At 32.4% G+C, this 25,037-nt stretch overlaps 1 protein-coding gene across 6 annotated transcripts in view; it reads right to left on the bottom strand.

Moving 5' to 3' along the window:
• Positions 1 to 18,174, bottom strand: part of LRGUK (leucine rich repeats and guanylate kinase domain containing) — a 38,512-nt gene extending 20,338 nt beyond the window's left edge. For 2 of the 6 annotated variants that reach the window (XM_088166063.1, XM_088166065.1), the window contains exons 1-9: positions 16,721 to 17,882; positions 15,971 to 16,052; positions 14,236 to 14,336; positions 10,581 to 10,662; positions 9,026 to 9,147; positions 6,923 to 7,066; positions 5,245 to 5,325; positions 4,207 to 4,293; positions 2,027 to 2,133 (exon numbers count right to left, since the gene is read on the bottom strand). In XM_088166063.1, coding sequence (XP_088022189.1) covers positions 2,027 to 2,133; positions 4,207 to 4,293; positions 5,245 to 5,325; positions 6,923 to 7,066; positions 9,026 to 9,147; positions 10,581 to 10,662; positions 14,236 to 14,336; positions 15,971 to 15,998 — 752 coding nt within the window. In that variant the 5' untranslated portion in view covers positions 15,999 to 16,052; positions 16,721 to 17,882. Of the gene's footprint in view, positions 1 to 2,026; positions 2,134 to 4,206; positions 4,294 to 5,244; positions 5,326 to 6,922; positions 7,067 to 9,025; positions 9,148 to 10,580; positions 10,663 to 14,235; positions 14,337 to 15,970; positions 16,053 to 16,720; positions 17,883 to 17,916 lie in introns of those variants that run through there. The other 4 variants (XM_088166066.1, XM_088166061.1, XM_088166064.1 and 1 more) reach the window with 4 other exon arrangements.
• Positions 18,175 to 25,037: the final 6,863 nt, after the last annotated feature.

Genomic DNA, 25,037 nt, shown 5'->3' with positions numbered 1-25,037 from the left:
AGTAAAAATAGAATAAAAAATCGGCATTAAAACACTGAAAAATCCCATTTTTATAAACGTTTATAAAGGATTTTAGCACCCCTTCAATTCTTCTAATTTTCCTCAAAAATTGGGTGATGTAAATGTAAAAATAGAATAAAAAAATCTGCATTAAATCAGCTAAAAATCCGATTTTTATAAAGATTTACAAGGGTTTTATCATCCCTTCAATTCTTCTAATTTTCCTCAAAAATTGTGGTGCTGTAATATAAAAATTACACGAAAAAAATCTGCATTAAATCAGCTAAAAATCCGATTTTTATTAAGATTTATAAAGGATTTTAGCACCCATTCAATCCATCTAATTTCACTCAAAAATTGAGGTGCTTTTATATAAAAATTGCACGAAAAAAATCTGCATTAAATCAGCTAAAAATCCGATTTTTATTAAGATTTACAGGGATTTTATCACCCTTCAACTCATCTTATATTGCTCAAAAATTGGGGAGCTCAAAATGTAAAAATAGAATTTAAAAATCCGCATTAAATCAGCTAAAAATCCGATTTTTATAAATCTTTACGAGGATTTTATCACCCTTCAACTCATCTTATATTGCTTAAAAATCGTGGAGCTTGAATATAAAAATTACACCAAAAAAAAAAAAAAATCTGCATTAAATCAGCTAAAAATCAAATTTGTGAAATATTGATCAATTTATCAGGCCGGAACGGATTATTTTGATGATCTAATTTGCCACCCCCAATAAATCTCAATAAATCATCACAAGATCACGCTCAAAATTCAAATTTTTTTTTTTTTTTTTTTTTTTGAAAAATTCCTAATTTTTCCCATCCTCCAAATCCTGGGATTGATGATTCCATCAGGGGGAACATTTCCACAATCCTGGTTTTCATTCCATCACCATTTCCTGCCTCTCAAAAATTAAAATTTTATGGGAGTTCCTGCATTTGAGGGGCAGGAGAGGAATTTTGCATTTTTCATTTTTGGTGCAGAAGAAGAATTTTGCATTTCTCATTTTTTGGTACAGGAGAAGAATTTTTTCTCTCTCATTTGTGGTAAAGGACAGGAATTTTTTATCTCTGATTTTTGGTTCAGGACAGGAATTTTGAATCTCTGATTTTTGGTGCAGGACAGGAATTTTGAATCTCTGATTTTTGGTGCAGGAGGAGAATTTTGCATTTCTCGTTTGAGGAACAGGAGTGGAAATTTTCTCTCTGATTTGAGGTGCACAAGAGGAATTTTAAAACTCTCATTTGAGGGGCAGGAGAGAAATTTTGCATCTGATTTGTGATGCAGGACAGGAATTTTTTATCTCTGATTTTTGGTTCAGGACAGGAATTTTGCATCTCTCATTTTTGGGGCAGGAGAGAAATTTTTTCTCTCTCATTTGTGGTACAGGAGAGGAATTTTTTATCTTTGATTTGTGATGCAGGACAGGAATTTTGCATTTCTCATTTGAGGTGTAGGAGAGGAATTTTTCCTCTCTCATTTGTGATACAGGACAGGAATTTTTTATCTCTGATTTTTGGTTCAGGACAGGAATTTTGCATCTCATTTTTGGGGCAGGAGAGGAATTTTTTCTCTCTCATTTGTGGTACAGGAGAGGAATTTTTTATCTTTGATTTGTGGTGCAGGAGAGGAATTTTGCATCTCTCATTTTTGGGGCAGGAGAGAAATTCTTTATCTCTCTTTGAGCTGCAGGAGAGGAATTTTTCCTCTCTCATTTGTGGTACAGGACAGGAATATTTTATCTCTGATTTTTGGTGCAGGACAGGAATTTTTTCTCTCTCTTGGAGCTGCAGGACAGGAATTATTATTCTTATTCGTGCTGCAAATTCCCACCTTCTCCAACAGACGCAGGAAAGGCAGTGACGAATGCAAACTTTTATTTCACAACCCATTGGAACCGAATGACATTTGCCTCGTTTCCACCTCCTCAATGAGGATAAAAATGTCCCCGTCAAGGTGACAAAACTCAGCTTTCCTCGAGTGCCCGCGGCGACAGCGGCCGTGCAAGGAGCTCACCTGGGCAGGACGGTGTGGGGCTGCCCCGCGCTGTACAAAAGGTGAATCCGGTGATCCTGGGACGCCACCACGTCGGGAGGAGGCTCCAGTTTATTGACAGCAGCCACCTGCGGGCAAAATTCAAAGAGGGGAGGCGGGAGGAGAGGGGGAAATGTTTGGCGGAGCAGCGGGAATGAAATGGGATTGGGTTGCTGAGAGCCGGGGGTGGGGATGGGAGCGGAAAGCGGCTCTGGGGAGGGGAGAATGGTCGGAGGGAGGGAGGGAGGGAAGGAGTTTGGAGCTTTGGAGTTTGAAACTTTTCAGGGAAGAAAGGAGGAGCCACGCGGTGCAGGAGCAGCTTGGTTGAGGTTTTAATTAACTGTTAATTAGGTGTTAGTTAGCAGGCTCTCAGTGCTGGGGGAAGGAGACAAACTCAAATCCTTGGGGATTGAAGCCACTCCGTTATTAGGATGGGCATTAACAGAGTGAGCAAAGTCCTGAGAGGGAATTCCTGGATTTCCTGGGAAAGAGAGAACTCAGATTCCAAAGGATTCCATCCAAGATCCATCATCCATCATCCATCATCCATCCATCATCCATCCATCATCCATCATCCATCACCCATCATCCATCATCCATCCATCCATCCATCATCCATCATCCATCCATCCATCCATCATCCATCCATCATCCATCATCCATCATCCATCCATCCATCATCCATCCATCATCCATCCATCCATCATCCATCCATCATCCATCCATCATCCATCCATCCATCATCCATCCATCCATCATCCATCATCCATCATCCATCCATCATCCATCCATCATCCATCATCCATCCATCATCCATCATCCATCATCCATCCATCCATCATCCATCATCCATCCATCCATCATCCATCATCCATCCATCCATCATCCATCATCCATCCATCATCCATCATCCATCCATCATCCATCATCCATCCATCCATCCATCATCCATCCATCCATCATCCATCCATCATCCATCCATCCATCATCCATCATCCATCATCCATCACCCATCATCCATCATCCATCCATCCATCCATCATCCATCATCCATCCATCCATCCATCATCCATCCATCATCCATCATCCATCATCCATCCATCCATCATCCATCCATCATCCATCCATCCATCATCCATCCATCCATCCATCCATCATCCATCCATCATCCATCCATCATCCATCCATCATCCATCCATCATCCATCATCCATCCATCATCCATCATCCATCATCCATCCATCCATCATCCATCATCCATCCATCCATCATCCATCATCCATCCATCATCCATCCATCATCCATCATCCATCCATCCATCCATCCATCATCCATCATCCATCATCCATCATCCCTCCATCATCCCTCCATCATCCATCCATCATCCATCATCCATCCATCCATCCATCCATCATCCAGGAATAAATAAATAAATAAAATTAATTAATAATTTGCTACGATACAGCAGTACTTAGAATTCATTAAATAAATATATGTAATTATATATAAATGAATAAAATTAATTAATAATTCCCTGAAATACAGCAGTATCTATAATTCATTACATAAAAATATATCATTATATCGAAATCAATCAATAAATAGAACTAATAATTCCCTGAGATAATTTATTCCCTGAGTATTTATAATTCATGAAATATATATCATTATAAATAAATAAATAAATAAAATTAACTAATAATTCCCCGAAATACAGCAGTATTTTTAATTCACGAAATAAATATATATAATTATATAAAAATTAATATATAAATAAATAAAATAATTTAATAATTCCCTGAAATACAGCAGTACTTATAATTGACTAAATCAATATAATCATATATAAATAAATAAAATTAATTAATAATTCCCTGAAATACAGCAGTGTTTATAATTTACTAAATAAATATATATCATTATATAGAAATAAAGAACTAAAATCGAAAGAAATAAAGAAATTAGAAATAAATTCATTAATAATTCCTTGAACTGCAGCACCCACAGCAGCCAAATTCCATTTAAGGCACCACAGAATTTCTGTCCAGCTGAAATTTTGGAGAAATTTTTCTCCAAGTCATTAATTTTATTTTTTTTTTTTAAATAAAAATAAATTTTTTTAAAATTTATTTAATTTTCCAGAATAATCGGATATTTTCTCACCTTTTCCTCCACTGAAACTTTCCTGTGATCCAACTCCGTGACTTGGAGCAAGAGGAAAATTGCTGAGAGCCAATAATTCTCTTTTTCCTGGAAAAGGAAAAAAAAAAATAAAAATTTTCCATTTGGACACAAAATTCTTCATTTCATCCGGCTGATATTTAATTGCAATCGATTTAAATTTTATTTTTTAAATTTTTTTAAAATTTAATTTGCCACGAGACACTGGGAAATAAATTTTTTATTTAAATATTTATTTATTTCTTAAATATTTCAATATTTATTTATCTTTTTTTTTTTTAAGATCCTGCCCAAAATGAACCTTCACAAGAGCTGAGCTGTTCAAAATGTTCGTAACCACATTATTAAAAAAAAATTTAAATTTTAAAAAATTGAAAATTTAAAAGATTTAAATTTTTAAAAATTAAAGATTCAAAAGATTTAATTTTTTAAAAATTGAAAATTTAAAAGACCTAAATTTTTGAAAATTGAAAATTTAAAAGATTTCAATTTTTGTAAATTGAAAATTTAAAAGTCTTACATTTTTAAAAATTGAAAATTTTAAAAATTGAAATTTTTAAAAAATTGAAAATTTAAGACTTAAATTTTTAAAAATTAAAAATGACAAAGATTTCAATTTTTAAAAATTGAAAATTTAAAAGATTTAAATTCTAAAAAATTGAAAATTCACAAGATTTAAATTTTTAAAAATTGAAATTTTAAAAGACTTAATTTTCAAAAATTGAAAATTTTAAAGACTTCAGTTTTTAAAAATTGAAAATTTAAAAGACTTAAATTTTTAAAAATTGAAAATTTAAAATATTTACATTTTTAAAAATTGAAAATTTTAAAAATTAAAATTTTAAAAAATTGAAAATTCAAAATATTTAAATTTTTAAAAATTGAAAATTTAAAAGACTTAAATTTTCAAAAATTGAAAATGAAAAAAATTGAAATTTTTAAAAATTGAAAATTTAAAAGATTTGGTTTTAAAAAATAATCCCAACCTTCAATTTTTTTTTTGGTTTTTTTTTTTCTTACCTGCAGAGGATTTTTGAGCAGATTTAAAATCCTGAGCAGAGGCAAATCTTGAATCCAAGTCAGCTCATCCAGCTCAGCCACCTGAGAAAGGACAAAAAAAAAAAGACAAAAAAAAACCAAAATTAAAAAAAAAAATTCAGCAGCAAAAAAAAAAAAAAAAGAGAATTGTGAAGGGAGGGGGAAAAAATGCAGATTTTTAAAAATTTTTTAATGCTTGCTCTTCAACTAATAATAATAAAAAAATTATAAATTTTAGTATAAATGATAAAATTATAAATCCCCAAAAAGGGGTTTAATGCCTCATCTTCAAATCATAAAAAAATAAAAATTATAAATTTTATTATAAATGATAAATCCCCAAAAGGGGTTTAATGCCTGATCTTCAAATCATTAAAAAAATAAAAATAAAAATAAATTTTATTATAAATTTGATTATAAATCCCAAAAAGGGGTTTAATGTCTGCTCTTCAAATCATTAAAAAAAATAAATTTTATGATAACTTATAAAATTATAATAAAAAATAAATATAATTTTTGCCCATTTTCATTTTAAAAAACCCAATAATTTCAGATGAAATCCAAGAATTTCAGCTCATTCTGAGCTGAAATAACTCCGTGCATTAATGAATTAAAATTCATTAAATTAAATTAAATTAAAAATTCTTGAAATTATTTTTCAGAAGATGTTGATGAAGGGGTGACTCATTAAAAAAATTTAATTGCGTCACTCAAAGAGGCAAATTTTGATGAGGTAAAATTAAATTTTTTTTTTAATGTGCTGGAAAGAACAGTGGGAATTAAATAATGCAACGGGAGTGTAATTAATTTTATTAATTAATTCACTGTCTGCTGTAATTAAGGAACCTTTAAATGTCAACACTAAAAAAAAAAAAATTGAATTAAATTCTCTCGTAAGGGGGAAAAAAAAAGACAAAAATGTTCTGCTGCTTCTTTATATTTTTATTTTCTTTATTTTTAATATCTTTGATGTCAAAGTAATTAATTAATTAATAGATTTTTTTAATCCATTTAAGGATTTTGGAAGATCAATATTTAAATTATTTGTGAATATTTGACTCGGTATCCAAAATTCAAACGGTGCCAATTTCAAGCGCAGAAATATTTTTGTTGCGTAATAAAATTCAATTTATTTTTTTTTTTTTTTTAAATTCATCCCTGTGTGATCCCCACGCTGAAAATTCTCCACGGGTGAAAATGAAGAAAAAAAATAAAAAACTAAAAATATGAAATTAAAGCTGAGAGGACACCAAAAACACCGAAAAAAAAATTTAAAAAATTTCGTGTGACAGCACAAAAATGAAAAAAAAAACCCCACCAAAATAAAAATTAAAAAAAATTTTCGTTTGACAGCACAAAAATTAAAAAAAAACCAACCCTAAAATATGAAATAAAAGCTGAAAGGACACCAAAAACACCGAAATAAAAATTAAAAAAAATTTTCGTTTGACAGCACAAAAATAAAAAAAAAAACCACCAAAAATACAAAATTAAAGCCGAGAGAACACCAAAACCACCGAAATAAAAAATTAAAAAAATTCATATTTTTAATATCAATTTTTTCCTTTGCTGACTGATTTTTTTTTTTTGCAGCATTTCAATGAATTGAGGGGTTAAAAAATGAAATTTTTATTTTTTTTTTTTTTGCTCACTCTCGTACCTGGTTCTCCTCAAGGTTAATTTCCTCCAGGAAATCATGATCCTCCAAACCTTGCAAATTTTTTATTTGATTGTTGGATAAATTCACCTTCCGTAGATTTTTTAAATTTTTCAATTCGTTCACGTTTTCGATCTGGTTAAAGCTCTTTAAAAAAAAAAAATAAAAAAAAAATCGAATAAAATATTTGAAAAGAGAGAAAATGGAAATGAAATTCTACGAAGGAATTCTTGAGGGGGGAAAAAGAAAAAAAAATTGGAATTATTTGTTGGATTTGTGGATCTTTTCTAATGGAAAATTCAGCCTCATGTGTTACATTCGTGCTGATAAAAGTCTTGGAAAATCAAATTTTTGGGGAAAAAAATTGAATTATTTTTTGGATTTGTGGATAATTTCTCATAGAAAATCCTATCTTTTATACATTAACCTCATGTGTTACAATCCTGCTGAAAAAACTCTTGGAAAATCAAATTTTTGGGGAAAAAAATTGAATTATTTGTTGGATTTGTGGATAATTTCTCATAGAAAATCCTGTTATTTATACATTAACCTCATGTGTTACATTCCTGCTGATAAACCACTAAGAAAATCAATTTTTTTGGGAAAAAATTTGAATTATTTGCTGGATTTGTGGATTCTTTATCATAGAAAATCCTCTCTTTTATACATTAACCTCATGTGTTACATTCCTGCTGATAAAACTCTTGGAAAATCAACATTTTTGAGAGAAAAAATTGAATTATTTGTTGGATTTGAGGATCTTTTCTCATAGAAAATCCTCTCTTTTATACATTAACCTCGTGTGTTACATTCCTGCTGATAAAACTCTAGGAAAAAACAAATTTTTAGGGAAGAAAATGGAATTATTTATGGGATTTTATTTTTATTTTATTTGAATTTGAATTTGTAATTTTTATTTTTCAATTACAATTTTCCCCATCCCAGTATCGCGGTTCTGGAACCATCCCCCGTTTCCAGCGGCACTCAGGGCTGGATTCCAGGCAGGACAATCCCCAGAAATGAGAATTTTTTTAATTTTAATTTTAATTAATTTTAATTTGTAATTTTTATTTGTAATTTTTCTTTTTAAAATTAAAATTTTAATCAGCCCAGCATTGACAGACGGATTCCAGGCAGGTCAATCTCCAGAAATGAGAATTAATTTTAATTTTAATTTAAAATTTTTTTTATTTTTATATTTATTTTAATTTTTATTTTTTCTTTTTCTTTTTAATTTTAATTTTAATTTTTAATTTTATTTAAATTTTTATTTTTTATTTTTTATTTTTAATTTTAATTATTTATTTTTAATTTTAATTTTAATTTTAACCGTAATTTTAATTTTTATTTTTTATTTTTATTTTTTATTTTTAATTTTAATTTCAATTTTTATTTTTAATCTTTATTTTTATTTTTAATTTTATTTAAATTTTTCTTTTTCTTTTTCTTTTTAATTTTAATTTTTAATTTTAATTTTAATTTTTTATTTTTATTTTTATTTTAATTATTTAATTTTAATTTTAACTGTAATTTTAATTTTTATTTTTAATTTTAATTTCAATTTTTATTTTTGATTTTTATTTTTATTATTAATTTTATTTAAATTTTTCTTTTTCTTTTTCTTTTTCTTTTTAATTTTAATTTTTAATTTTAATTTTAATTTTTTATTTTAATTTTTTAATTTTAATTTTAATTTTAATTTTAATTTTTATTTTTAATTTTTATTTTTATTTTTATTTTTAATTTTAATTTTTAATTTTAATTTTAATTGTTATTTTTTAATTTTTAATTTTAATTTTAATTTTTATTTTTGATTTTAATTTTTAATTTTTATTTTTAATTTTAATTTTTATTTTTTTTATTTTAATTTTTTAATTTTTATTTTTATTTTTAATTTTAATTTTAACTTTAATTTTTAATTTTTATTTTTATTTTTAATTTTAATTTTTAATTTTAATTTTAATTTTTTATTTTAATTTTTAAATTTAAATTTTAATTTTAATTTTTATTTTTAATTTTTAATTTTAATTTTAATTGTTATTTTTTTATTTTTAATTTTAATTTTATTTTTAATGTTATTTTTAATTATAACTGTAATTTTGTTACCAGGTCCAGGGTGCGGATGGGGCCCTGCAGGCCCCGCGTGCTCCGGAGCCGATTGTGGGACAATCCCAGATGGGACAGGAGGGGACAACGGCCCAAACCCGGCACCTCCTGCAGGTCATTGACTGGGAACACAATTCAGGGAAATAATGACAATTAAATATATAACATAAAATATAAACTATAAAATAAAATATAAAATGAAATATAAAATATAAAATAGAAATCCCAGATGGGACAGGAGGGGACAACGGCCCAAACCCGGCACCTCCTGCAGATCATTGACTGGGAACAGCTCAGGGAAATAATGACAATTAAATATAAAATATAAAATATAAAATATAAAATGTAAAATATAAAATATAAAATATAAAATAGAAATCCCAGATAGGACAGGAGGGGACAACGGCCCAAACCCGGCACCTCCTGCAGGTCATTGACTGGGAACAGCTCAGGGAAAATAATGACAATTAAATATATAACATAAAATATAAAATATAAAATATAAAATATAAAATAAAATATAAAATATAAAATAGAAATCCCAGATGGGCCAGGAGGGGACAATGGCCCAGCCCCGGCACCTCCTGCAGGTCATTGACTGGGAACAGCTCAGGGAAAATAATGACAATTAAATATAAAATATAAAATATAAACTATAAACTATAAACTATAAAATATAAAATATAAAATATAAAATAGAAATCCCAGCTGGGCCAGGAGGGGACAATGGCCCAGCCCTGGCACCTCCTCAACGTCATTGACTGCACACACACTTCAGGAAAAAAAAATACAGGAAAAATGAAAAATGAAATGTAAAATATAAAAGAAAAAAGAAAATAAAAATCAAAAATAAAATAAAAAATAAAAATGAAAATAAAAAATAAAAATAAAATAAAAAAAAAGTAAAAAATTAAAAAAAAATAAAATAAAAAATTTAAAATAAAAAATAAAATAAAAATCAGAAATAAGAAAATAAAAATGAAAAATAAAAAATAAAGTAAAAAATCAAAATAAAAATAAAATAAAAATGAAAAATAAAATTAAAAATTTAAAATAAAAAAGAAAATAAAAATCAAAAATAAGAAAATAAAAATAAAAATAAAGTAAAAAATAAAAAATAAAAAATAAAATAAAAATCAAAAATAAAATTAAAAAATAAAAAATAAAAAATAAAATAAAAATCAAAAATAAAAAAGATAAAAATAAAAATGAAAAATAAAATAAAAAAATAAAAAATAAAAAATAAAATAAAAATGGCAGATAAAATAAAAAATTAAAAATAAAAAATAAAATAAAAATAAAAAATAAAGTAAAAAAATATTATATTATATTTTATATTATTTTACATTATATTATATTACATAATGTTATATTATATTATACTATATTACATTATATTACATTATATCATATTATAATATATCCCATTATATTCCATTATATCACATTAGATGATAAGAATTTGAAAAAATGATTTGGAAAATAATAACAAAAAATAAAAAATAAAAATTAAAAATAAAAAAAAAATCCACTTTTTTCCCATTGCAAAGGATACAATCCAGCAGCAGCTTGGTCAGGGAGTGGAACGGTGACAAATCTTGGATTTTTGGGATTTTATTGTGTGAAAAATCCACTTCCTAAAGGGAAAATAATAAAAATAAAAAAGGAATTAAATCTTGGATTTTTTGGATTTTATTGTGTGAAAAATCCACTTCCTAAAGGGAAAAAATAAAGAAAAAAAGGAATTAAATCTTGGATTTTTGGGATTTTATTGTGTGAAAATTCCACTTCCTAAAGAGAAAAAATAATAAAAAAAAAAGGAATTAAATCTTGGAATTTTTGGATTTGATTGTGTGAAAATTCCACTTCCTAAAGGAAAAAAAGAAAGAAAAAAAGGAATTAAATCTTGGATTTTTGGGATTTTATTGTGTGAAAAATCCACTTCCTAAAGAGAAATAATAAAAATAAAAAAGGAATTAAATCTTGGATTTTTTTTGGATTTGATTGTGTGAAAAATCCACTTCCTAAAGGGAAAATAATAAAAATAAAAAAGGAATTAAATCTTGGATTTTTTGGATTTTATTGTGTGAAAAATCCACTTCCTAAAGAGAAAAAATAAAGAAAAAAAGGAATTAAATCTTGGAAATTTGGGATTTGATTGTGTGAAAAATCCACTTCCTAAAGAGAAAAAATAAAAATAAAAAAGGAATTAAATCTTGGATTTTTTGGATTTTATTGTGTGAAAAATCCACTTCCTAAAGGGAAAATAATAAAAATAAAAAAGGAATTAAATCTTGGATTTTTTGGATTTTATTGTGTGAAAATTCCACTTGCTAAAGGGAAAATAATTAAAAAAAAGGAATTAAATCTTGGATTTTTTTGGGATTTTATTGTGTGAAAAATCCACTTCCTAAAGGGAAAAAATAAAAATAAAAAAGGAATTAAATCTTGGATTTTTGGGATTTTATTGTGTGAAAAATCCACTTCCTAAAAAGAAAAAATAAAAATAAAAAAAGAATTAAATCTTGGATTTTTGGGATTTTATTGTGTGAAAATTACACTTCCTAAAGAGAAAAAATAATTAAAAAAAAATAATTAAATCTTGGATTTTTGGGATTTTATTGTGTGAAAAATCCACTTCCTAAAGGGAGAAAATAAAGAAAAAAAAGGAATTAAATCTTGGATTTTTTTGGATTTGATTGTGTGAAAATTCCACTTCCTATAGGGAAAATAATAAAAATAAAAAAGGAATTAAATCTTGGATTTTTTGGATTTGATTATGTAAAAAATCCACTTCCTATAGGGAAAATAATAAAAATAAAAAAGGAATTAAATCTTGGATTTTTGGGATTTTATTGTGTGAAAAATCCACTTCCTAAAGGGAAAAAATAAAGAAAAAAAAAGAATTAAATCTTGGATTTTTGGGATTTGATTGTGTGAAAAATCCACTTCCTAAAGGGAAAAAATAAAGAAAAAAAGGAATTAAATCTTGGAATTTTTGGGATTTTATTGTGTGAAAATTCCACTTCCTAAAGAGAAAAAATAAAGAAAAAAAGGAATTAAATCTTGGATTTTTGGGATTTTATTGTGTGAAAAATCCACTTCCTAAAGGGAAAAAATAATTTAAAAAAAATAGAATTAAATCTTGGAATTTTTGGATTTTATTGTGTGAAAAATTCCACTTCCTAAAGGGAAAAAATAATTAAAAAAAAGGAATTAAATCTTGGATTTTTTGGATTTTATTGTGTGAAAAATCCACTTCCTAAAGGGAAAAAATAAATTTTAAAAAAAGGAATTTTTTGGGGTAATTTGAGCCCTGAGTGGCTGGGAGGGAGATGTGTGGTCACAGGCAGGGGTGCAGGGCGAATAAAAAAATAAAATAAAATAAAATAAAATAAAATAAAATAAAATAAAATAAAATAAAATAAAATGTTATCAATAAAAGAAATGAAGGGAAATAGAAATAAAATATACAGAAATAGACAAAGAAATAAAACTAAAAAGAGAAATAGAAATAAAACTAAAAGTCGAAATAAAACTAAAAATAAAAAATATAAATAAAACTAAAATTAAAAATATAATTCTAAATATAAATAAAATATAAATATACATAAAATGTAAATAAAAATAAATATAGATATAGGTATAAATATAAATATAAATATAAATATAAACATAAATATAGAAAATAAATATAAATATACATATACATATATATAAATATAAATACAAATATAAATATAGATATAAATACAAATACAAATATAAATACAAATATAAATACAAATAAAACGAAAACTAAAAATATAATTACAAATAGAAATAAAAATATAAATATACAAAAAATAAAAATAAAAATAAAAATAAAAATAAATATAAATAAATATAAATACAAATACAAATATAAATACAAATATAAATACAAATATAAATATAGATATAAATATAAATAGAAATAGAAATACAAATACAAATACAAATATAAATAAAGATATAAATATAAATAAAACGAAAACTAAAAGTATAATTATAAATAGAAATAAAAATATAAATATACATAAAATAAAAATAAAGATAAAGATACATATAAATATAAACATAAATATAAATACAAATATACATATACATATAAATATAAATACAAATGCAAATATAAATACAAATATCAATATACATATAAATATAAATACAAATATAAATATAGATATAAATATAAATATAAATACAAATAGAAATACAAATAGAAATACAAATAAAGATATAAATATAAATAAAACGAAAACTAAAAGTATAATTATAAATAGAAATAAAAATATAAATATACATAAAATAAAAATAAAAATAAAGATAAAAATAAAAATAAATATAAATAAATACAAATACAAATATAAACATAAATATAAATATAAATACAAATATACATATATATAAATATAAATACAAATGCAAATATAAATACAAATATCAATATACATATAAATATAAATACAAATATAAATATAAATACAAATATAAATATAAATATAAATATAAATACAAATACAAATACAAATATAAATAAAGATATAAATATAAATAAAACGAAAACTAAAAGTATAATTATAAATAGAAATAAAAATATAAATATACATAAAATAAAAATAAAAATAAAGATAAAGATACATATACATATAAATATAAATACAAATATAAATATAAATATAAATATAAATATAAATATAAATATAAATACAAATATAAATATAAATATAAATACAAATACAAATATAAATATAAATATAAATATAAATATAATTACAAATATAAATATAGATATAAATATAAATACTAATACAAATAAAGATATAAATATAAATAAAGCTAAAACTAAAAATATGATTATAAATAGAAATAAAAATATAAATATACATAAAATAAAAATAAAAATACATATAAATATAAATATAAATATAAATATAAATACAAATATAAATATAAATATAAATATAAATATAAATACAAATATAAATATAAATATAAATACAAATACAAATACAAATCAGGCTCAAACCCCTCTTACCATATATCACATACACCCATCTTATCACACACACTTAAACACACAAACCAATTTCTCCTTCAAACCTTTAAACCATTTTTATATTCCTTTCTAATTTCATTTCATTTCATTTCATTTTATTTTTCAATAATTTTTTTTCCCCCCCTCTCACCCTGAGCCTCGCAGGGGGCGGCAATGGCAGCCACGAGCTGAGCAGGTTCCGGGCAGCTCCGAGCTCCGTTAAATGAGGCATGAGAGTGACACAGGAAACATCTGCAAAGGGCCACGAAAAATGTCCAAGGTGCACAAGAAATCAGTGAAAATCCCCAATCCCAGCCAATTCATCCCATTCGTTAAGTGCTGATGGGTCGGAAAGCGAGGCTTAAAATGCGGAAAAATGGGGTTTGTTAATACCTTCCCCTCGAGAAAAAAAAAAAATAAAAATCCAAATTCGACATTTCATTTTCATTTATTTAATTTTCATTCATCTCATTTTCAGTCCTTTCATTTTCATTCCTTTCATTTTCATTCATTTCATTTTCATTCATTTCATTTTCATTCCTTTCATTTTCATTCATTTTCATTTTCATTCCTTTCATTTTCATTCATTTTCATTTTCATTCCTTTCATTTTCATTCATTAATTCTCATTCATTTCATTTTCATTCAAGCAAGAAATTTTTTAAAAAATTATTTTATTTTTCTGTTTTATCCAGCTCTAAAATGACAATTTCACTCTGAGTTATCAATTAATGGAGGAAATTGCAATGGAAAAATCCCTGCTCTGTTCAGATCTGATCTCCACAGAAAAAAACAAAAAAAAAAAAATTTTTTTTAATGGAAATGAGCATTTTTTTATATAAATGTTGTAATTCTTGGATTCCACCTCCTCGACGGGAAAAAAAAAAAAGTTTATAAAGCACAAAGAATAAAAACTCAAATTCGACATTTAATTTTCATTTATTTAATTTTCATTTATTTAGTTTTCATTCATTTCATTTTCATTCCTTTCATTTTCATTCATTTCATTTTCATTCAAGCAAGAAATTTTTTAAAAATTATTTTAATTTATTTTTCTATTTTATCCAGTTCTAAAATGACAATTTCACTCTGAGTTATCAATTAATGGAGAAAATTGCAATGGAAAAATCCCTGCTCTGTTCAGATCTGATCTCCACAGAAAAAAAAAAAAGAAAAATAAATAATTTTTTAATTAAAATGAGCACTTTTTTATAAAAATGTTGCAATTCTTGGATTCCAGCTCCTCAAGTAAAAAAAAAAATTGAGAAAAATAAAATTCTTGTCCCACCACAGTTTATTCCACTTGATGTTCAATTAAAAAAAAAAAAAAAAAGAAAATTAAAAAATAAATCGAGAGAAGGAGCAGCTGATGGAATCTTTATCCCAATCTCTATTTCTAAATATATTTAAAAAAAATAAAAATAATTTTTTTACTTTTTATCACCAAATAGAAAAACCTTGACAAAGGGGAAAAACTCGAGGTTAGGAAAACCCAAACCGAGCATAATTTGAATATTTTGCCACCTGCACGTGTCAAAAAAATAAAAATAAAAATAAAATAAAAAAAAATCTCCACCCTTCACCTTTGATTTATCCGCTGCAATTTTTAATCTCGGAATCAATAAATTGAATTTATAAATTTAATGAGCCGTGGATATTTTGGGATGTTTTGGAAGGGGAAAATCCAACTCGGTTCTGTGAAATTTGGGCACCTTTTAAAAAATGATTTTGTCCCACTAAAAAAAACACAAAAAACTCCGTGGTCCAGAGCTTTTCTCATTTGACACAACTTCACAATCCCCCCCAAAAATTTTTGATTTCTTTATTTGATTTCTTTATTTGATTTCTTTATTTGATTTCTTTATTTGATTTGATTTCTTTCCATACCTTTAATTTTATTGGAGGAAATCTCCATTTTCTGCAGGTGAACGTACCCAGAGAGAATGCTGATGTCACTCAACCCACGACCCTAGATTTGAATCAGAATTTGAAATTTGAATTAGAATTTGAATTAGAATTTGAATCAATATTTGAATCAGAATTTGAATAATAATTAATTTTATTTCACATTGGAGTCCCCAAGGTCCCTCCAGCTTCAGGAGAACAAAGTGACACCTACAGAAAGTGATGTTGGAGAAGCCAAAAATGGAGAAAATATTAAAAAAAAAAAAAAGATTTTGAAACAATAAAAAGAAAGCTGCGGTCAGGAAAAACGCCAGAAAAAAACAAAAAAACAAAAAAAAAAACAAAATTAAAAAAAATTAAAATAAAATAAAAGGAAAAGGGAGGGAGAGCAAAGAGCTTTGAAAAGACACGAATTCTTGAGTGCAGAATTTTCCCAGGTTTTTCACACATTCCTCTTTTCCCCTCCAACATTTTTCACACCTGAGGACTGAATAAGGGAGGTGGGAAATAAAAAAAAATCAAAAATCAAAAATCTCCAAACACTTCCCACCCTGAGTCTTATCAAAAACCTCGAACGTGAAAAAAGCAGAGACAAAAATCTACCTCTTTAATTTTATATTTTTTTGTAACAAGGCCAGCTATTTGCTGTTGAAAAAAAAGGAAATATTTATGCAGAAAAGCACCTTAAATTGAATTTTTTTTTTTTTTTTAATTTTTTTTGGTCGTACTTACTGGAAGTGACAAATGAAGATAAACATATTCAGTGCCAAGGGCTGAGAATCCCAAGGTGTGGAGTCCCTCGGCAGCGGTGTCTTCATCCAAAACCCCCTTCAAATCCTAAAAAAAAATTAAAAAAAAACACGAAAAAGAGGAAAAAATGGGAAAAATGGGTTAAGGGGAGATTGATAAAATGGAATTCCACGCTTGGAAGATTCCAGAAGCTTTTAAGTGGGAACAGAGTTGATGAAAAAAAATAATTATTAGGAAAAAAAATGATGAACCTCGAAGCAGCCAAACAGAACCGGGCCAGTTCCATCCATTGGAGAATGTTCATCAGGTTTTTGTTGGGAATTTTAAATTTTTTTGTTGGGAATTTTAAATTTTTTTTGTTGGGGAATTTTAATTTTTTTTTTCCCCCCCTCTTGGTTGAAACACGGGACCCGTTCCTGACACTTCACCAGCAGGGGTGATGCACCCCCAAAAATTCACATTATTGGGAACCCTTTCCTTTTGTTCGGCGTGAGCAGCTCAGCTGAAGAAAAAAAATGAAATAAAATAAAATAAAATAAATTAAAATAAAATAAAATAAAATAAATTAAATCTTTGCCGAAGAGGCCGCTTGACAGACGGACACTAATGAAGCACGGCGCGGGTTTAATGAGAAAATCGGCCAATGGTTTGTGAAATTCCTAAGAGCTCAGACCGAGATAAATCACAGAATAATTCCATTATAACACTTTTACGTCATAGCAAAGCAGAGCGGGGATTAATTAATTTCCACAAGGCCAAACAGGAGGCGATGTTTGGTGGAGCTGGGATTTAAAATCCAGCGGGGCAAGGAGAGAAAATCCACACTTTTCCATAGGGTTTGTTGCAGAATTATTGGGAATTGGAACAGGGAATGGGGAGAATTCTGTCACCCGTGTGCCACTTGAATTTTATATGGCCACGAGATTCGGCAGCGCTGGCTGAACGGTTGGAATTGATTATTTTCTTTTTTTTTTTTTTCCCCCGATCTAATTGATTCTGTGATCCCGAATCAGCCTGGACGCCACGGGGAGGGAAGGGACCCCAAATTCGGCAGGAACGAGAGGTGAGGGGACACAGAACCAATTACCCGATGTCCCCATTCCCTCCCAGAGCGATGAGGGGGGGAAAGGGCACTTCCCCCACAAACCCACACCCCTCCCCGGCCAGCTGCGCTGAACCTCGGAACGCTCTTCCTCCTCCTCCTCCTCCTCCTCCTCCTCCTCCTCCTCCTCCTCCTCCTCCTCGCCGTGAGGCGGGCCGAGCTGGGGCTGCTCCTCGGGCAACCCCGGTGCCAGGGGCTGGTCAGAAGGAAGAAGCGGCTCCCCTGCTCTCCCTTTCTCCTCGCCGCCCGCCATGAGCTGGAATAAGGACGGAGGAGACGAAGGAAACTCCGCTATCGGTCCCCGCTCAGGCCTGGCCGCCGCCATTTGTTTACGCGTTGCCATGGAGACGATTGGCGCCCGCCGCTCCGCCAGCCAATAGGAGGGCAGAGCGTGCGGCGGTGCGTTATGGGAATGGTAGTTCGCCGCCGCGCCGCGGAGCATCATGGGAGTTGTAGTTCGCCTCCCTGAGGCGGCCATTGGCCTCGCTCCTGCCTCCCGGTGCAGAACAAACTTATAAACGTAATAAATATATCGATTTAAGGAGATAAAGAGGCGCACAAAGACTCTCTGGTGAAGACAGAGCCTCAGTGTGTGGAAGGAGACCAAAGAGTTATTACAGAGAAACCCAGCCCCTTATTAAGCTTCATTTGCATATTAAAATTAACACCCCTGAGGATGCAAATGCTTTCAACACGTGCCATGTGTCACAGGTATGAGCACAGTCCCCGGAAACCCACCCGTGACATTGCTCCATCCCATTGGGAAATGCCAAAAATAGCGAAAAAGTGAGATTTCAGGGTGAAAAGGGGAAAACACCTTTTCTTGTTAGGGATCAGTAAATGGCTGTGTCTCTTATCCCCTGAAGGGATGACTTTAAATGAGTTTTGTGCCTCCAATTGCACCGGAGCAGACCTGGGAATATTAATTTTATATATATAGATATATCCAAATATAAATATATAAAAATGTAAATATATAAAAATATAAATCTATTTATATATCTCTGTTAATATACTTTCTGTCACGACACACCATTAACGCTCCACAGTTGATGCTCATGAATTGTTTTTCCTTGAGAAAAAAGTACAATTTCAGAACTGATGGGAAAAAAAAGAATTCTACATAATTTTGCCAAATTTTGGGGAAATAATGAGAGATGAGACTGTCCCAGCAAGAAAAAGCAAAAGTACAGCTTTTGAGATATCTTTGAGTGTTTTCTTGTTTTTATATCATGTGTATCTTACAGACACCAATCGGCTTCTCATAGAAATTTGAAGTAAAAATGATAAAGATATTTAAGTTTTTGGGTCTAACATCCACCTTTTTTTTTTTTTTTTTTTTACAGTGCAGAACGGGGTAAAATGAGAAATAAAAGGCAGAAAATAAAGGTGAAAAGAAGGAGAAAATGTCTCCAAATACACGTCCCTGCAAGATAAACATGGGGAAATAATAACTTATCCATGTGGTAAAACAATTGAATATTGAGGATGGGATTATTGCAGTGAATTTCCATTATTGGTAAAGTGCCACCCACTTTTGAATGGTTTATTGCTAATAAAAAAAAAAAAAAATTGAAGAGGAAATATAAAAACTCCTTATGGACGTTACTTGCTGACTTTTATCTCTGTGCTTGGGGGAAACATTATGGTAAGTGCAATAATGACATCCTTTTATTATCTGGCTGGTCATAAATGTTCAAACCACTAAATGGGATTTATTCATTTCCACTTTTATTAATTTATTAATCTCCAGCTGCCTCGGGGATGGGCAGGAGAGCTCAGAAAGGACAGAAAATCCTGGAAGGGAATGAGGAGCCCTGTCTGGGAGTGATGCCTTAAATTTTAGCTTTCAGATTTTCCAGATTTTGTGCTGCATTAATGTATAACTCTGAATTTCATAAAAATTAGCAAAAAGTTCTCCTCACAGCTCAGGCACACAAAACAATCCTTTTCCAGCCCCAGAACCAAGGACACCGCTGCAGCTTTGGGTATAAAAAGTGTAATTTATACAAAAATTAAAAATAACAGCACATTGAGGAGAGCAATGTGGGAGGATGGGACTGCAGAACCTGGAGCTGGAATTGGACAATGAACCCCAATATGGAAATGAACCAAAACTTATAAAAGTGTGAAAACTCGTGACCTGGGGTCTATCTTGGGTGTTGCCTCTCTCAGGCTCTTGCACTGCCCAAGGTGAATCCTTTGAGGGGTTTTTGATAAATCCCCACTTTTATTCCTTTAACTCTGTCCAGCCCCTGTCCCAGGCAGAATCCTCAGGAAGTTTTGGGGTTTTGTTGTGACCCAGGAGAACAATTCTGGAGCAGCAGAGCAGCAAAGCCAAGCAGGAGCTGCTCCAGGGCAGCGATTTTTTTTTTTTTTTTGCTCCCTCTTGTGCTGCCGTGGCTGCTCCAAGATTTGGGGATCTCCAGGATGTTCTCCTGGCCAAACCCTGCTGTTTCATAGCCCAAATCTGCAAACTGGGTCACCCCCACGGGAGGTGGGGCATGCATGGGGGAGATGTTTCCCCGAATATTCTGTTTTATTTTGGATTTCAAACACTGCCTGGCTGCGGTGTGAAGTGTTCCCCAAATTCTCCCGGGTCTGGAACAACAAACATTGAGTGACCACTAAAAATAACCCCAAAACCCAGAGCTGAAGCTGTAAATCTGCAGTTATAAAAATAAAACCTCATAAAACCTCCCCACCATTGACAGAGGGAGCACCTCCTACTCAGCAGCGTTGATGGCAAACACTGGCCCTTAAATACATTGATTTACTAATCAATTATTCGATTGTAAAAACAATCAGCTCCCAAATCCACGCCACATGCAACGCAGATTTATGGGCAGCCCTCTGCACTTTGTAAGGGCCCCACACAAATTCACTGGGGAGGAGGAGGAGGAGGAGGAAGAGGAGGAGGAGGAAGAGAAAGAGGAGGAAGAAGAAGAAGAAAAAGAGAAGAAAAGAAAAGAAAAGAAGAAAAGAAAAGAAAAGAAAAGAAAAGAAAAGAAAAGAAAAGAAAAGAGAAAAGAAAAGAAAAGAAAAGGAATAGGAAAAGGAAGAAAAGGAAAAAAAAAAAAACTCCAAATGTTCCTGAGTAGCAAGAGGAGTGAGGTGAAGAACAGGCAACTTAAATCCCATTAAACTCAGCTGTGCAAGTGCAGCTTTTATGGAGAATTTATGGGAATTTCTTTGACACCTTCCCTTCAGCTTCTTCCCGGGGCTGTGCTCCTGGGATTCCTGCTGGGAGCACATCCAAACTCCTTTTTACATCAGTTCCCTGCAGCTCCTGGCTTGGGTTTGCTCATTTCCCCGTGGTCTCCTTGTGTTTCTTGCCGAACCTTCCCACAGTTTTGCACTGGGGAGTGTCGGTGTCACATCAGAGGGGGCTGCAATGTGGAGGAGGCTCCGTGTGGGGACAGCTGCCAGCTCCCCGCTGGAATCTGGGAAGTCTTGGATGAGGAGACAAGAGTGGCCTGGGACATCACAGAGTTGTGGGGAAAGACTGCAAAGGTCATCAAATCCAACCATCAAATCCATCAAATCCAACCATCAAATCCATCAAATCCAACCATCAAATCCAACCATCAAATCCATCAAATCCAACCATCAAATCCATCAAATCCAACCATCAAATCCATCAAATCCAACCATCAAATCCAACCATCAAATCCATCAAATCCAACCATCAAATCCATCAAATCCCTCAAATCCCTCAAATCCAACCATCAAATCCTTCAAATCCAACCATCAAATCCCTCAAATCCATCAAATCCAACCATCAAATCCAACCATCAAATCCATCAAATCCATCAAATCCAACCATCAAATCCATCAAATCCTTCAAATCCAACCATCAAATCCATCAAATCCATCAAATCCATCCATCAAATCCCTCAAATCCAACCATCAAATCCCTCAAATCCCTCAAATCCAACCATTAAATCCCTCAAATCCAACCGTGCCCAGCACTGCCAAGGCCACCACTCAGCCGTGTCCCCAAGTGCCACATCCACATGGATTTTAAATCCCTCCAGGCATAGGGATTCTCCACTGCCATGGGCAGCTGGGCAGCTCTTTTGGGGAAGAGTTTTTTCCCAAAATCCACCCTGAGCTCCCCATGCCCACCCTGAGGCCGTTCCCTCTCCTCCTGTCCCTGTTCCCAGATCCCAAATCCCCCCGGCTGTCCCCTCCTGTCAGGGAGTTGTGCAGAGCCACAAGGGCCCCCCTGAGCCTCCTTTTCTCCAGGCTCAGCCCCTTCCCAGCTCCCTCAGCCATTCCTGGTTCTCCATTCCCATCTCCCTCAGCCATTCCTGGTTCTCCAGACCCATCCCCAGTTCCATTCCCTGCCCTGGACATGCTCCAACACCTTCTTTTCATGAATGGCCAGAGTTGTCCCCAAATTCCAGGGTGTCCCTCAGCAGGGTCCCGTCCCTGCCCTGGGGCCATCCTGGTCCCAGCTCTCTCTCTCTCCTCTTAGTCCTGGTTTTGCTGAGCTCAGGCTCAGCCTCCCATCAGGGGACTCAGCCAGGAGCAAGAGCAGCAGCTCTGCCCCAGCTGGGGGACAGAGGCGTGGAAAATCACCTTAATATTAATTAAAATCACCACAGGCCTTTGGAAGTGCTCAGCACCAGGAGCAGGATTCCTGCTTTGAGTTTCCCCTCTCCTTTTCCCAGCCCTTCTCTGCCCGTGGCTGGCTGCCACGGGATGAGCTGAGGTAGCCCAAGAGGGGACCTGGCTGTGCCAAACACATTTCATTGCTGCAGCTCAGCAGAGAAAATTCCAAACACCAAAGTCCAAGGCCCGAACTGTCCAATTTCCTCCCCTGATTGCCACTGTGCCTCAGCTTAACACAGTCAATAATGAACACCGATGCAATCAACTTCCCAATAAATTACTCCTGATGAATTTCACACAGGTCATCCAAAAGCAAATTTAATGATTATATGCTGGCCACAGCCACCTCGGGGTTTTTTTTTTTTTTGTGTGTTAGATCCAATCAGCAAAGGAAAGAATGGAAAATAAAGTAAAACACCTCATTTCTGAGCACGCTGCCTGCTCAATGCAAAAAACGGGAACTGGAACTGCAGGGCACGGGCAGCTCCAGCTCGGATTGGGATGGAATCCTAATTTCCCAGCCAGGAATGAAAGAACAGGGCCAGTCCACCAGGAGAGCAACGTTTGACTTCCCTGGATCTCAGCTCCTTTGGAATTTATCATCTGTTTGGAGCACAGAGCCCTCAGGGTGCAGCATTCCCTGCTCTGCACTCACAGCCTTGGACATCCAGGCTGTTCCTGGGATAGAACTCATGTGGGTCACCGGGTATTTAAAGGATGGTGGGATGAATCCTGGGCTAATGAATTCCTGGAATTACAGCACAGGCAGCTTCGTGGAGCAGCGGCGAGCAGGGTGTTCTATAGTGGGAATGAATCCCAAAGCCTGAGGATTTGTGGGATTTTCAGTGTCTCAGCTCTGTAAAAAAACTCCAAACAGAGCTCCCTGCTGGTGTGTGAGCAGGAGACCCGAGTTTACTGCAGAGCTCATTTCCTCCTGGCAGCCCTTCCCTGCTCCCTGTGTGAGTCCCTCCCCTCCACTGCCATCCCCCACAGCCAGAACGAGATCTGCAGTTGTGATTCATGCCAAGAAAACAAAACTGCTGCGGTGAAAGACAAAGAGAGAGCCCCAGGGCAAAGGCTCCTCAGCAAATCCCTCCAGACAGAGCTGGAGTGAGTGGCAGGGGCTGAGTCTGGGGGAGAATCACACCTTGGTATCCCTGGGGGGTTCATCCATCCATCATCCATCATCCATCATCCATCATCCATCATCCATCATCCATCATCCATCATCCATCCATCCATCCATCATCCATCATCCATCATCCATCATCCATCATCCATCATCCATCCATCCATCATCCATCATCCATCCATCCATCCATCATCCATCATCCATCATCCATCCATCATCCATCCATCATCCATCATCCATCATCCATCATCCATCATCCATCATCCATCCATCCATCATCCATCCATCCATCCATCATCCATCCATCATCCATCATCCATCATCCATCCATCCATCATCCATCCATCCATCCATCCATCCATCCTCCATCCATCCATCATCCATCATCCATCCATCCATCATCCATCATCCATCCATCATCCATCATCCATCCATCATCCATCATCCATCATCCATCCATCATCCATCATCCATCATCCATCCATCCATCATCCATCATCCATCATCCATCATCCATCCATCCATCCATCATCCATCATCCATCATCCATCATCCATCCATCATCCATCCATCCATCATCCATCCATCATCCATCATCCATCCATCCATCATCCATCATCCATCCATCCATCATCCATCATCCATCATCCATCCATCATCCATCATCCATCATCCATCCATCCATCCATCATCCATCATCCATCATCCATCATCCATCATCCATCATCCATCCATCCATCATCCATCATCCATCATCCATCATCCATCATCCATCATCCATCATCCATCCATCATCCATCATCCATCATCCATCCATCATCCATCCATCATCCATCATCCATCATCCATCATCCATCCATCCATCCATCATCCATCCATCCATCATCCATCCATCCATCCATCATCCATCATCCATCATCCATCCATCCATCCATCCATCATCCATCATCCATCATCCATCATCCATCATCCATCATCCATCATCCATCATCCATCCATCATCCATCATCCATCATCCATCCATCATCCATCATCCATCCATCCATCCATCATCCATCATCCATCATCCATCATCCATCCATCCATCCATCCATCATCCATCATCCATCATCCATCATCCATCCATCCATCCATCCATCATCCATCATCCATCATCCATCATCCATCCATCCATCATCCATCCATCATCCATCATCCATCATCCATCATCCATCCATCATCCATCATCCATCATCCATCATCCATCATCCATCCATCATCCATCCATCATCCATCATCCATCATCCATCCATCCATCATCCATCATCCATCCATCCATCATCCATCATCCATCATCCATCCATCATCCATCATCCATCCATCCATCATCCATCATCCATCATCCATCATCCATCATCCATCATCCATCATCCATCCATCCATCATCCATCATCCATCATCCATCATCC

This window comes from Sturnus vulgaris, chromosome 5, assembly GCF_052056855.1.
Source record: "Sturnus vulgaris isolate bStuVul1 chromosome 5, bStuVul1.hap1, whole genome shotgun sequence".
Classification (NCBI taxonomy): domain Eukaryota; kingdom Metazoa; phylum Chordata; class Aves; order Passeriformes; family Sturnidae; genus Sturnus; species Sturnus vulgaris.
The sequence above is the reverse complement of the archived record's forward strand: the minus strand, read 5'-3'. Positions and strand labels throughout refer to the sequence as shown.